The sequence below is a fragment of the Bipolaris victoriae genome (genome assembly GCF_000527765.1).
Source record: "Bipolaris victoriae FI3 unplaced genomic scaffold scaffold_0, whole genome shotgun sequence".
Lineage (NCBI taxonomy): Eukaryota > Fungi > Ascomycota > Dothideomycetes > Pleosporales > Pleosporaceae > Bipolaris > Bipolaris victoriae.
The window spans coordinates 499508-513463 of NW_014575392.1; the positions used below are offsets into that span (position 1 = coordinate 499508).

At 49.2% G+C, this 13956-nt stretch overlaps 8 protein-coding genes across 8 annotated transcripts; 5 read left to right on the top strand and 3 right to left on the bottom strand.

Moving 5' to 3' along the window:
- Positions 1–229: 229 nt before the first annotated feature.
- COCVIDRAFT_21566 (hypothetical protein) lies at positions 230–2509 on the top strand (the record flags this gene model as incomplete). Its single annotated transcript, XM_014707063.1, has 1 exon — positions 230–2509. The coding sequence occupies one exon, from the start codon at positions 230–232 to the stop codon at positions 2507–2509; it is 2280 nt and encodes a 759-aa protein (XP_014562549.1).
- A 428-nt stretch (positions 2510–2937) lies between these two features.
- On the top strand, positions 2938–3192 carry COCVIDRAFT_83631 (hypothetical protein; the record flags this gene model as incomplete). Its single annotated transcript, XM_014707268.1, has 1 exon — positions 2938–3192. One exon carries the CDS (start codon positions 2938–2940, stop codon positions 3190–3192), a length of 255 nt encoding a protein of 84 aa, XP_014562754.1.
- Positions 3193–6136: 2944 nt separating this feature from the next.
- Positions 6137–6487, top strand: COCVIDRAFT_32580 (hypothetical protein; the record flags this gene model as incomplete). The annotated part of the gene is made up of 2 exons (XM_014707133.1): positions 6137–6319; positions 6479–6487. The coding sequence occupies 2 exons, from the start codon at positions 6137–6139 to the stop codon at positions 6485–6487; spliced, it is 192 nt and encodes a 63-aa protein (XP_014562619.1).
- Positions 6488–6938: 451 nt separating this feature from the next.
- Positions 6939–7526, top strand: COCVIDRAFT_21567 (hypothetical protein; the record flags this gene model as incomplete). Its single annotated transcript, XM_014707064.1, has 4 exons — positions 6939–7053; positions 7125–7162; positions 7231–7288; positions 7345–7526. The coding sequence occupies 4 exons, from the start codon at positions 6939–6941 to the stop codon at positions 7524–7526; spliced, it is 393 nt and encodes a 130-aa protein (XP_014562550.1).
- A 277-nt stretch (positions 7527–7803) lies between these two features.
- COCVIDRAFT_21568 (hypothetical protein) lies at positions 7804–9715 on the bottom strand (the record flags this gene model as incomplete). The annotated part of the gene is made up of 10 exons (XM_014707065.1): positions 7804–7907; positions 7981–8076; positions 8189–8457; positions 8514–8535; positions 8584–8607; positions 8656–8809; positions 8865–8906; positions 8961–9025; positions 9293–9383; positions 9461–9715. 10 exons carry the CDS (start codon positions 9713–9715, stop codon positions 7804–7806), a joined length of 1122 nt encoding a protein of 373 aa, XP_014562551.1.
- Positions 9716–10099: 384 nt separating this feature from the next.
- COCVIDRAFT_32583 (hypothetical protein) lies at positions 10100–10644 on the bottom strand (the record flags this gene model as incomplete). Its single annotated transcript, XM_014707134.1, has 2 exons — positions 10100–10312; positions 10408–10644. The coding sequence occupies 2 exons, from the start codon at positions 10642–10644 to the stop codon at positions 10100–10102; spliced, it is 450 nt and encodes a 149-aa protein (XP_014562620.1).
- A 395-nt stretch (positions 10645–11039) lies between these two features.
- COCVIDRAFT_83428 (hypothetical protein) lies at positions 11040–11918 on the bottom strand (the record flags this gene model as incomplete). The annotated part of the gene is made up of 1 exon (XM_014707269.1): positions 11040–11918. The coding sequence occupies one exon, from the start codon at positions 11916–11918 to the stop codon at positions 11040–11042; it is 879 nt and encodes a 292-aa protein (XP_014562755.1).
- A 705-nt stretch (positions 11919–12623) lies between these two features.
- On the top strand, positions 12624–13828 carry COCVIDRAFT_11032 (hypothetical protein; the record flags this gene model as incomplete). The annotated part of the gene is made up of 2 exons (XM_014706996.1): positions 12624–13438; positions 13504–13828. 2 exons carry the CDS (start codon positions 12624–12626, stop codon positions 13826–13828), a joined length of 1140 nt encoding a protein of 379 aa, XP_014562482.1.
- Between the last annotated feature and the right edge of the window lie 128 nt (positions 13829–13956).

A 13956-nucleotide genomic window follows, 5' to 3' on the forward strand; every position in this document is an offset into this window, starting at 1 on the left:
AGGATAGCAAAGTCAGACGGAGCAGGCGAGAATTAGAAGAAACGGGTGTCTGGTGTGTGGCACGTGAAGATGTAGTCGGTCCCCATCCAGCGCAAAGGGTCTAGCTCCACCTTACGTTCGCCAAGATGGTAGACCAAGGTCCGTGCGTCGCGATACTGGAACTTTTTTTTCTGGGACATGCGAATGAAAAGTACAAGCAAAGAAGACTTGAAATTCACATTCTTTTACAATGGCTCCACGTAGAAAACGCCAGCGCCTCTCACTCGATGGCGCAGAGGCCGTCACCGCCACTGCTGACGCCGACCAACCCTCCAGCAATGCCGCAGCTGCAGCGACGGCAAAGGAAGTCGCGCGCAGACAACTCTTCGTTCGCAGCCTCGCACCCGACGTCACCAGCGAAGACCTGACCGAGTACTTTTCCGAGTCCTACCCGATCAAGAATGCGCTTGTTGTGTTGGACAAACAGACGCGTGAGTCCAAGGGCTATGGCTTCGTTACATTCGCCGATGTCGAGGATGCGCAAAGAGCAAAGGAGGAATTGAACAATACACAGATCAAAGGCAAGAAGATCAAGGTCGATTTCGCCGAGGCCAGGCAGCGTGAGGGTGAGGAGAAGCGGCCCAGGGCCGTCGACAGGATCAAGGCAGAGCGCGAGCAACAGCTCAAGGAAGCGCAAGTACCCAAAATCATCGTACGAAACCTGCCCTGGACCATCAAGACACCGGAGGATTTGGAAAAGCTCTTCAGAAGCTACGGCAAGGTCAATTTTGCAAATCTACCAAAGAAGCCCAATGGCGAATTGAGAGGATTTGGCTTCGTGTCTCTACGAGGAAAGAAGAACGCAGAGAAGGCAATGCAGGAGCTGAATGGCAAAGAGATCAGCGGCAGGCCCATCGCTGTTGATTGGGCTGTCGATCGTGACACTTGGCTGAATCTGCAAAAAACCGAACAAGAAGGCGACGCTAAAGCAGATGGAGACGAAGACATGGAGGATGCTGAAAGCTCCGTAGTCAGTTCTGATGAGGACGACGACGAGGACGACTCGGAAATGAACAGTGAAGACGACGAAGACGAAGACGAAGACGATTCCGACAACAGCGACATCGACGACGAAGACATATCCGAGGATGACGAGGAAGGTGGCGTTGAGCTAGATCAACAAGACAATCGGCCAAAGCGCGAGGATTACACAGTCTTTGTACGCAACGTGCCATTCACTGTAGACGATGAGCGTCTGAAGGAACACTTTCAACAGTTTGGAGGCATACGGTATGCGCGTGTTGTCGTGGACCGCGATACCGAGCGGCCAAAGGGCACTGCATTCGTTGCATTCTTCACCGAGGAAGACATGGTCAACTGCTTGAAGGGTGTCCCACGTGTCAAGTTGCAAAAGAAGGATCTGAACAAGTCGGACGGCTCCACCATCACCGTCACACATTCCGTGCTTGAAGACGAGGACGCCGACCCTACAGGCAGGTACACTATTGACGGCCGTATTCTACAAATCTCCCGCGCCGTCGACAAGAACGAAGCCAGTCGTCTCACAGCCGAGGGCGCAGCTTCGCGTTTCAATCGCGACAAGGACAAGCGCCGCCTTTATCTCCTCTCAGAAGGAACCATCAGTGCTAACTCGCCGCTGTATCAAAAACTCTCGCCCTCTGAGATCAAGATGCGCGAGGAGAGTGCGACGATGCGTCGCAAGCAGATCCAAGAGAACCCTTCGCTCCATCTCTCCCTCACCCGTCTCTCGGTTCGCAATATCCCCCGTAGCATCACTTCAAAGGACCTTAAGCAGCTCGCCCGTAGTGCTGTCGTTGGCTTCGCTGCTGATGTCAAGGAGGGTAAGCGACAAAAACTCAGCAAGGAGGAAGTCATTCGTGGCGGTCAGGAGATGTTGGTGGCGGAGAAGATGCGTAAGAAGAAGGGCAAAGGTATCGTCAAGCAAGCCAAGGTCGTCTTCGAGACACCTGCAGGTAGCAAAGTTCCAGAGGAAGCTGGCGCAGGAAGGAGTAGAGGATATGGTTTCATCGAGTACTACACTCACCGCAATGCTTTGATGGGTCTTCGATGGCTCAACGGGCACGCTGTGGACTACAAGATCAAGGCGGACCCTACACCAAAAAGCAAGAAGCAAGCACTGGAAGCACTGGAAGACAAGCGCAAGCGTCTTATTGTAGAGTTTGCTATCGAGAACGCCAATGTCGTCAACAGACGTACAGACCGCGAGGAAAAGTCCCGAGAGCCCCGAAAGCCGAAGACAGGCGGTGAGGCTGACGAGGACGATTCACAACCAGACAAAACAAAGGACAAGAAGCGAAAGCGAGACTCGAGTGCTGGAGACAAAAAGAGCAAGGGGAAGGCCACCGACAAATCGAAACAGGGTTCGGGTGCGGAAGCGGGCCCTTCTTCCGCTAAGAACAAGGGCAGTGATGAGAAGCTCGCGCTGAGAACCAGGATCATTGCAAAGAAGAGGCAAGCTCGCAAGGCCAAGCGATCAGGAAAGGCGTGATTGTAACCAAAAATAAAAGCATGATAGCATTAGCGGCGGCGTTCACGTTTAATGGAGAAAAAAAAGTCATTGCTATCTCAAATCCTAATATCTGTTGTACACATTACAATGCTATTCTGCTTCCGCGGCCATGGTAAAGTGATCAAACAGAACATGCAAATTAGGTATTGGTTCCAACGTATGCATCCCCACTTTGGAACCACCTACACCATGGTCTCCCCACGGTCCAGGCCCCCCTATATGGTGCGCGTATGTATGTAATGCAAGATCCCAGTCACCGCGCTTTGCGGTATTTCGTCCCATGCTTTTCGTCTGCTGGGCCTCGGTACCAGTTCCCCAATATTGAACCCGTCCCTTGTCTTGCCGATGCAGTGGCTCGGTCCGTATCCGTATTTACGTACGTCCGCGTGAAGGGGGGAGATGAGGGCATGGGAACGTCATGGCTCTGGAGAAGGACGTGGGGGGTAGAGAAGGGTGTACCGGCCGGTAAAAGAATACATGGGCCTCGTTGTTTCTGGACGGTAGTTGGTAGGGATGGAAGTTGTGGGTGGGGGTGTTGTTTGCCTAGATCCATGTATCGAGTTTGTTCCTCACGCTGTTCAATTTTGAAAATGCCGAGTCATTCACGTATTCTTGTTTTTTCTTGCTTTATTTCTTTCGTATTCTATATCACTAATCGATGAAGAGAGGAAATTCCAGTGCTATACTGCGTAACCATTCTCGTCTTTCCAGATCCATCACTTGAGTAGAGTCTGAACAAGCATCCTCTCTCCTCCCCACGCTTCCAATGCTGAAAAAACGATTCAGCATTCCTTTCACTATCCGTAGTACCTACCCGAACGCTACACACGCTCCCCGTCTTCCCCGAAGCAAACGCCACGCATGCTGGCGGGACGCTTCCAGGCGGGTCTTCCCGGGCTTTTGTCATACATGTGCAGAAGAAGAGGAAGAAAAGGCTTGGTAGCGGCTGAACCGGTGTAACTTGCTTGAACCGGTGCACGGACTGGGGAGATAGAAGGTTCGAGTACTGTGTTGATCTGGGGCTTTGGGGGTTGGCTTGGAATCGATCGGTGTCGACTTTATGGATCATGGCTCCTGGTACCGGAGTTGATGGAAAACGGGGTTGTATTTTGGATAGCTCAGAGTGCTATTATCTGTTGACATGCTTAAAGAATATTCTAGTAAGATTTGCATGGTAAGCTATATCTCCTTCCAAGGGGTATTGATTGAAGGCAGCCCTAATAATATCCACAAGAGCGATACATACCAACACTCAAAGGCATGTTACCGGCTGTAAGCACAATTCAGAAAGTAGGAAATTCGATCCGAGTCCTTGTTTCATTGCAGGCACTTCATCATGGAGCCATGCTATATGTGTACCACACTTCTCCCCCGTCACCCCCCTCGACCACCTCTGCCCTACCACATCCGAGCCCCCTACCCCCTACCCGCCACAAAGCCACCCATCCCAACCGAGGCTCCCATCCTGTCTATTCCCCAAATTGGCATCCCGCCACCCAAAACTACTCTCGTGCCACCGCATACGCGTCACACGGGCGCATGCAGGTTACGGTACCCGCCGATATTCTGCGGTGTAAGTAACGCTACTTGAGGGGCACAGAAATGCCGCTGTTGAATCGGGAATGGGGTGTGTGACTGTCTAAACGGGGTTCCTATGGCAAGAAAAACGGCGTGGGAGGCGGAGAGTCATGCAGCTCCCCGAAGGTATCGTGAGGGGTTTGAGAATTTGGGGTCCTTCAGAAGAAGCCGAGAGTGATGGGATGAGGTTTTTCAATATTGAGGAAGCGAGCCCGAGATGGTATGAAGCGCCATGTGCCGTGACGGAGCTTTGTGGAAAGAGGGACTTGCTTGCTGAGATTCCTCGAGCGTTATCTTGACGTACACATCGGCATGTGTGAAGTTTGTAGCTCCACGTTATGTACGGCATGCATGTGTGGGGTGGACTTAACGCATGAGCTTGGGTTTGATAAAGCGTGCCCAAATGAGAGTCGATACATCAAGCATGCATGCTTGGGCGTGGGCGATGCTTAGCAGATATCGAGTTCGTGTGACGATTGCATGGTCGAATGCTACGTCCTCGAGTATCTGGGGCGTGCTGCATAGGATAGAGCGGGGTCGATAACTTGGAACGTGGTTACGTCTGAGGGGGGTGCAGATGTATTATTGGAAGTTTGCACGTGAAGGGGTATTAGAACGCTTTGTTTATTTTCTGTTAGCGCCAGTGCCCAGGTTTTGGTTCTTGCACTTCCAGTTAGTTAATATATACCCTGCTAACATGTGATAGTCCTTCAGTGCAAATGTATACTTCTATGTACTTGATTTCTCTGCATGAACCGAAGGGATATTGCGATATGCAGTCGATGGCTTTTTGAGTCGACTTCTCACTACAATCTGGTGGGTACTAATGCAGAAATATCTATTGCGTGTTTGTGGTGTGCGTAAAGAGTTGCGATGCATCAGGGATCCCCACAACGTGTTGCGTAGGACCAACGCACTGAGCACTGTTGTTCTGTCACTGCACACCCTCAGAAAATGTTTAGTATAGCTTCAAATTGAATGAATAACAATTCGCTTAGTAGACAAAATTTGTAACAAATTTCATTTTACCTGGCCTCGAAAGTGCGTAACACTGTTAGCTAGAGAGATAAAGGCGTGGCTGCAGTCCAGAGACTTTTGCCATCTACGATATAGAAGAAACAAGTAATTACTTTTGAGAACCTTCCAGAAGAGCTTAGGAGTATTGCTTGGCATGGATCAAATATGAAGGTTCGCTGTGAAGCGACCAAGATTTGCCCCTTAGATACGCCACAAGATCACTAATACAGCAGTTGCCATACTGCCAAGAAAGAATATTTCTCCACATTTACTACGCATATATCGGTAGAAGGTGCCAAGTTCCGTGGTTGTGGAACGATTTCTTGTCGCCTGGTCGCCGTTTTCGTTCGTCATGGGCCACAAGCTATCTTTGTGCAATCATGCATCTAGAAGGGCCGTGCTCTTCAGATGGTGTACAGTGAGAGAACACAGCAGCCCATACCTAACTATAGCTTCAAGAATGCTCAGCACCATCTCAGACTAAAGACTGATAGTACCCTGAAAGGGCTTAAGAAATGCAGAAGTTGAGGATATTGAACAGTGAGCCAGTGTGTCAGCGATGTGAATCCTAACGTTCTCACGGAATAAGAAAGACATCAGACAGGCAATCTGATACTTTCACGATTTCTATTAGCAATCAAATTAGGGGGCTTTCCAACTTGGCCCCACTACTGCAGTTCCCTGCTGCTCAATTTGAACTATATTTCTTGGTTCACACGGCCAAAGATGAGAAAGTCCAACACTCTACCCGGCGAGTGCATATAAAGAGTTGCAAATGGCCCCAGAAGTACGATACTCATGCTTCCCCGCACTCTCCGCATCTTGATCAGACTTGGCACTTCAACTGCCTGTCACGAATACATCAAAACCACGTGCCCCCATCAACTTTGTACTTGCTATACTGCAGAAGCGCCTCCCACGTAAGTAGATTCAGATCCTCGCCTTATAGCAGCTAATCAGAGGTATAGCTCTCGCCCCTTCCAAGCTCTGATTATCCATGAACACAACACAATGTGCTTTTACAACAAAATTACCTTTCTCTGCAAACACATCGAGTACCGAGTTGCGGTGCACTGCCATTTTGCACGAAATGACCCCGGTCACCAATGCTTTGGCGCGTGGAATGTCAAACGCGAATGGAGTGAGCCTCAAGAACTTTGCAAAGACTGCACAAGGGAGCAAATTTATCTCCCAGTATCTTGTGATGCTCGGTCAGCATATGGGGTTGATGGCAGAAATTGAAACTGCATTTTGCTATGCACCCATGAGTGTGGGTTGTATAATGCTCAGGTATCTTCTCGGAGTGTTCATCGAAATTCTGTAACAGACTTTAATGTTTCTTCATCCAGTTAGATGATGTGAGTATTCTGTCCCGGCGACACAATCTGGGCACATAGCCATGGACTTTGCTGAATGGCTGGTTTGGCATTTTGGGGAATCGTGATTCACTGTATACGAATTATTCTGCATGTACATACGATTCAATATTAGGTAAATGTACGATCATCGCTTTTGTTGAGGCATACGCATTAAATGATGGATAGTCGAATGAGGAACAGGATAACCTCTTTCATATACAGAAAATTCGATGATGAATGTTCGGGAATCAGTCTGGAAGCCAGTCTTGTAACTGCGACAACAAATAGGAAGCCGAGCAGAAAATGGTGCAATGAAGTCCACAACAGCACTAGCCTAGAACGGTTTGGCGTGCCACCCCACCTCACAGGCCTCGGCCAGCATCGCGACTTGAAAGTCCCCGGGTCACTTCCTCGCTATTCCCGCACCTACACTGACCTTTTGAATCACCCCCACCATGTCCGACGTCGCCGCTGAACCCAAGAAAGAGAAGTTCGCTCCAAAGGAGCCTGTTACGCTGAACCCTCCCAAAGATGACATCATTGAGAGGGATTATTTGGCAAAGTGCGATGGTAAGGCTGTCTCTAAGCAACCGCAATCTGGCTTGTTTTTGGAAGACCGGATCGACTGACAACAGATTCAGGTACAAATGAAGGTTACCCAACATTAGTTGCTATCAAGGTATATTATTGAACCCATCATCGAGATGTTATCCCGAGGCACGTGCAGTGGAACTGACGGTGATCTAGGGCGACGTCTTTGATGTCAGCGGTAAGGAGACATATGCGCCTGGAAAAGGCTACCACGGTTTGTTTAGCCCAGCCCTCTTTCTGTAATTGAATGCAGCTAACAAACCATCCCAGTTTTTGCGGGCAAGGAGCCTAACCGCGCTCTTGGTCTGTCTTCTCTCAAGCCAGAGGATTGTATATCCGATTACTCCGGGTTGTCTGAGAAAGAGCTGGGAGTTTTGAATGACTGGCACACGTTTTTCAGCAAGCGGTACAATATTGTAGGACGACTAAAGGCGGAAAGCTCGAATCTGTAGACGAGGTTCGTTTTCTCAGTTGATTCGCGCATATCATGTTGTAGAAAAGGTCATCTATCGACACCTTGGATATCTCCAAATCACACATACTCATTCAAATGATCGCCAGCGTCGAAGCTTAGACTCTTAACATGCATATTTGTATTTGATTATATAATCCAGCAACGACTATTATTTCCTTGTCCTCAACTTGATGACCACTAAACGACCTGATATCCGACATTACACCACTCAGAATTTTACACAACCCCCATATAAACCATCATTCTCCCGTCTTTCAAGCTGGCGCTTTGATCATCAATCCAATGAGGGATTGTACTACTTCTGCAGCTGCCAAAACTGTTGTCTCGCCGGCATTGTCGTATACAGGGGCAACTTCAACTATAATACCAAATGTTGTCAGAGTCTAGTCGGTTTGAACAGCGGTGGATCGTGAACACAACAAGATACATACCAACATCAGCGCCAATTACATCCATTCCCTCAAGACCATCCAGGATAGAGAGTAACTCTCGTGTGCTCCAGCCACCAACCTCGGCAGTTCCCGTGGCTATAGTTTACATCAGTTACACCGTTTAACGTTAAATTACTGGCCATAATCTATTCCCACATTGTAACAATGCGAGTATCGCGCCGCGTAGTGATATCAGGTCAGAACTCACCAGGAGCAAAAGCCGGGTCCAGCACATCGATATCAACGCTGATGTACACCTTACTATCCCCCACTCGCGCCTTCAACTTCTCGATAACTCCCGATACGCCAATGCGATCAATGTCCCGGGCCTTGACCATCTCAAAGCCACAGCGGATATCATTTCGGATATCACCTTTTGGTCGTAAAATTGCTCCTCGGATGCCAGCGTGGATCGATGAATTCCTGATCAAGCCTTCTTCGTGTGCAATGTGCAGAAACGTTCCATGGTTGACGCCACTGCAATATTCGCCTTTAGTAAGTCGTACACAGAACAAGATTGGAGATATACTTACGCGTAGTGGGAAATCCCTCCGCCTATCACACATTAGCAAGTTGTCGTACAAAAGGAAATATTGAACTTACCCAACACCTCTGGATCCCAAGTGTCTGGTCGACAGTCAGCGGAAATCAGCTAGGGAGATTGGTCTGGCTTACCTAAATGGCTGTCGAAATGAATCACACTGACTTGACCCCAGTGGTGATAGGCTGATCGTAGCGCAGGTAATGTGGTGGTGTGATCGCCCCCTAGAGTGATAATCTTTGGTGTACCACCATGCTCGGTTGAGTTGGTTTTTCTGGAAGAGATGATCTTGAAGCCAACAATCAGTCAAAGTCTCCATTATAGTTAGAGGTGGGCTACGGACCTTGTGGGATCTGTCAAGCTGCTTTAGGGCTACTGTGTTGTCCTGTTACATTTCTGAGTCAATCTTGCTTTTGGTGTTGTGCGTGGGTGGCATTACCAAGAAAGTCAACGGAGCATCACCGCAGTCGACTATCTTGGCCCAATCGAAGTAGACATTTTCTCCTGTTTGAAATTAATCTCGGTCGGTTCTCAGACTGTAAATAGTTCCGAAAACAATCAAGAAAGGAAAATAAGGCGACGCCGAGATGGCGGTTTTCAACAGCCAAGTGTTACACTAGTGCTGCTGATTCGTGCACGATCTTTTGCGATTGTTACTCGCAGTGACCTTGTTACGTGCGCAAATTTCACACGTAATAGCTCTTGCAGCCGAATTCCACACTCGAGGAAACGACTGTACCACCTAGAAACTTTCATGGCATCTCTACTTACCAGTATAAACGCTCCACAAAGGACCTAGCCGACGTGATCCAGCTCGAATGCCACTAGGGCCGAAGCGCGCTCCAGGACGAGCAGTTACAGCCTACCAGTCATCAGCATCCGCCTCATTCACACCTTTTCCATATACAATATTTGCGCCCGGCATAGCGTGTGACTTACAGTGTCGAATGGCGCGCCAAGGATAGCAATGTCAAACGGCTCAACATCGTCTCCTTCGGGCGCGAGACAATGTACATATGGCAGGTTGGCATATGTCGACAGTCCTGCAAACTTGGCTTGAGTAACATCGGACTCGAATAGTCCCTGAGGAATAACCTGCTGAGATCCGTATCCGGCGACGGGTGGAAAAGTGATTTCCCGGGTGTACGCTACGGTGAGGAATGGCGCAATGGACAGCAACGAGGTAAGCGCCATGGTGAAGAGAAGATGCTGTCAGAGGAATCGGTGGTGAAGTAGAGAGTATTATGTAGAGCTGCGGTGTATCTATGTACTGTGCCTCTATGCTGCTTGTAGCCAATGGCGATAAGAAGCATTTCATTCTCGAACGGGAAGGTACTGCCGACCCGAGTTTCCCCTCACGGCAACGACTGCTAGCCGCGTCTTCCGTTCAAGGGACGGATAATAATCCTTGTAGAAATTCAAAGTTATACGCGATTGTATGCCACGTCTTCTATCTCTTATCTGTCACAAAAATACCCCCTATATCTCATTTGCAGGTGTAATTGGTTACTCGCTTGGCCATAGCCAAAAACGGTTGTACTAAGTACAAGGTGATGTTGCGTTTTGAATCCAAGTGTTTCAGCGACTAATCATCGCCGTGACTTCACACTCGTATAACAATTTCCTCAACGCCAGACTTGCAACTCCAACGACTGTATCCGGGGGGCGATGTCCATCTGCTTTCTTATCCATGAATTCTATCCATTCCTCGCCCCAACCTCTCTCCACGACGTCCTTTGCATCTTGCTCTTTATCGCCCGTTTCCTTAACAATGTAGTGCCGGACGAAGACCTAGAATTGAAAGCATTGTCAGCAACATGCCTGTAAATTTCCCTTTGTGGTAACCCCATGCCTCTTCAGTTGCGTCAATGTTTCGGAGGGCATACAATATCTCGCGGTGTTGCGCTAGCAGCTTCTAAGCACTTGTGGATGCTTTCATAGGCGGCTTTTGCTTGTGCCTTGATACCAGAAGGCACCGTGCCATCTTTTTGTAGGCCTGTTTGGCCGGCGAGCGTAACCAAGGCGGATGAAGCGACTATTGGAGTGACGCAAACTTGAGAGTAGGTAGGCGGTGGCTCTACCACAGAAGGTGGGTTGAATGCATTCGGCTTGTTGGACGCCATGATGAGGTTGTTAGTTCAAGTAATTATATGAATACGTATATTTGTAAATATTCCTCACTACAAATCTTGCTATGAAGCCATGCCTCGGCATGAGGGGTACATTCGGTTCTACCTGACGTCATCGATTAGTACTTACTTGATATGTTTGTACCTGCCAGTTTCGCTTCCAGCGTGGTATCTTCTCATTCCACAAAGCAAGAAAGGTAAGCTATACTTTAACATACTTGTATTAGGTACTGGCAATCAACTATGTCTCTGAGACTTTACAAACGATTGCGGGTATCACACCCGTTACCGAGATGCCTCGAGTAAATTCTACATTTTCCGATCGTCAGGATGCAACCTGCACGAATTTCCCATCCCCTTACTCAATCTTCACACATCCATCATTGCGGCTATACTCGATCTTCCTCCCATTTAACCTCGCACCAAACACCAAAATGATCGCTAAAATGCACCTTTTCAGCCAATTCCGGTCCACCAAATGGCATTGTCATGTCATAGATTTCCACCTCGCTTGTTCGCAGGATGCCCATGGCTGAAGGGGTAAGATTGAAAAGAGCAACCTTGTCGAACCGATTTGGTGGGAAGACATGTTCACCGTATACGCCCCAAGTGTGACCGGCGTTGTTTGGATGAAGGCATGCCCATGCATCGGTAAGATCGTTGGTACGCACAAGGTCACCATCTTCTGGGAGAACAGGATTGAAGTCGCCGGCGATGATGCCGCGGCCAGCTGTACTCAGGTACGATGCGCAAATAGACAGTTGATGCGGCCTGAGTGACGGATTAATTGGCAAGGAATCCAAGTGGACATTAATCAGTCGGATACGGGTGGGACCTTTACCAGAGGTCTTGTCGGTTGAAGAGTTAAAGATCATATCGCAGCACAGAGCGTCTCGCCCGAAACGACTAGGTAGTGAAATCCTCCAGATGGCGCCGAGCAGAATACCTTCTGTGGCTACCCAAACTTTAGACACCAGGGTGACGCTGATGAACTTCTGGGTTCCAAACGCGGAAGCATCGATGTCGCTTATGTACCATTTTTGCTGTATCCAGGGTTCTCCAAGAAGTGCTGCAAGCGCGTCCTTTGATACTTCTTGAAGGAAAATAACATTTGTAGCTCCGGTAGTTTTGATAACCTCCAGCAGTGCGGATATGCGAGATTTTGGGAACGGTGCATCCGCATTTACGTTCCAAGTCACGAGACGGAGTGAGCCTACCCATTTATGCTTGATGCTGGACTGAGAATTTCTGTCGCTAAAGAATGGCATCCATCGATCTTGATCAAAGGCGTGCCACTTTTGGAAGCTAGGCGGTGCTGTAGTTATTGGTAGAGGTGTCTGTTGCCACCATGACTGGACGTGGGTGCGTAGTTGCGAAAGCATAACCAAATTGAACTTGCGGTGTTTGTCGGGGGTTGTAGAGTATAGAAGGGCGGTTATTTAGTTATTAACATAGTGACAGAGTAAAGTGAAGCCATATTTGTTATCGCAGAAGTGAAGGCAATAGCGGTCTACAATATACGTTCACTAATTATGAACAAGCCATTACACCGTACCGCTATTGCCTACCACAATCCAGTGGTGAAACTGAACATACCACCTATACAGCACCCAAGTAGGCTATATGGTACATGGACATGTACATCACCGCCCCACTTTTTAGCTAGGATCAATAGTGACATCACCACGAACCTTCACACGACATCACCCCAACACAAACCGATCCACCAACCCAACGAATACCAGAACTGGGTCGTACACAAGTCACTGCATGATTGGATCATAGTACCAACGCAATGAACGCACCCAAGAACCCCTCTATCCACACCCGGACGAATAAGAAGCATCATGCCGCGCGCCCGCCTCCGTTGCAAATGCGGGGAAACGCTCCATCCAGAAAAGTGATATAACAGCATGCTCGCGCGACAAATCCCTATGGTAGTACACTGAAAACGCTCCACTCCCACCCAAATTATGGCGTCCAGCTGGTTCAGCAACACCTCCTCAAAAGAGGCACCGTCTGACCCTCCCGACCTCCGCATCCAAGTCGCCGACCAACGCCCTCACGATTTCTACCTGCAACCCAGTTCCGGGCTCAGTCCCGCAACAACTACTTCCAACCTCCCGAAGATCGCAGTCGACAGAACGCATTCCAAGACACACGTGTATAGTGCGTCGCTGTTCGATGTCGGGATCCTGAAAGATACGCTTGTTCCTTCTTTCTCGCTGCATGCGGGTTTAGCGGTGTTGGCATACGGGGCAGCGCGGTATACGGATCGGGTTGAAGCGAAGGACTGGTTGTGGCCTAGTGGACAGGTTGTCAATGCGTGGTGGTCTGCTGTCGGCCGGCGTGTAGCTGCTGGGTACACTGTCTCGCAAGCTTTTAGTCGGTTGTCCTGGCATGAGCGGGTTATGCTCACTGGCGTCACGTTGTGGGGAGGCCGCCTCTTTTACCGTATTGCAAGAAGGTCTATTCAGCGGGGTGAAGATGATCCGCGGTATGTGGAGGTGAAAGAAGAGGATGGGTTCTGGAATACTGCGCTTTTCAAGGTTTTTATTCCGGAGGCTTTCTTCCAGATGCTGATCAGTTTGCCGTTTACTGCCCCTTTCCGTCATGAAGGTGCGGTTATGACGGGTTACCATCCTCTGGTCCAGATGCTGGCAGTTGGCTTGTTTTCGTCTGGTTTGGCCCTCGAGAGTATTGCGGATTACCAGCTTGACCAGTACAAGGCCGAGGGCAACAAGGGAATCCTGCGTGAAGGTGTCTGGAGCATTGTCCGCAACCCCAAGTAGGTTACTTCTGAGCCCCCCCTCCCCCAACATATCATTCTGGCCCTTTCTAACTTTACTCCAGCTACCTAGGTGACGCACTAGTCCACATCTCCTTCATAGTCATGCTATACGGCTCCGACATGCTTGCACCCGTCGAACTGCTGGGCCCCGCGGCAAACTACGCCTTCCTCCGCTTCTTCGGCGGCGATGCGCAAAAGGAGCAGCATCAACAACGCAGATATTCTGCTTCGTCTCCTGAGAAACTTCGTGAGTTGGAAAAGTTCCGCGCGGAGAAGAACGCATTTTGGCCTAGTGTCGATGAGCTGAAGAACAAGTGGCTGTGGACTGTGCTGGGATTCGGTGGCTTGGGAATCGCTACCGAACAGTTGCTGAGAGCATTCCACTAGGTGCCAATGGTCTTCACAAATACGACAGGGAGATGTATAGGGTGTACAGGGTACACGCCACTCTTTTTCTATTTCCTTGCAGAAATATCATGCAAGTCGGATTTACAACGATCTCTTTCATTTGTTGG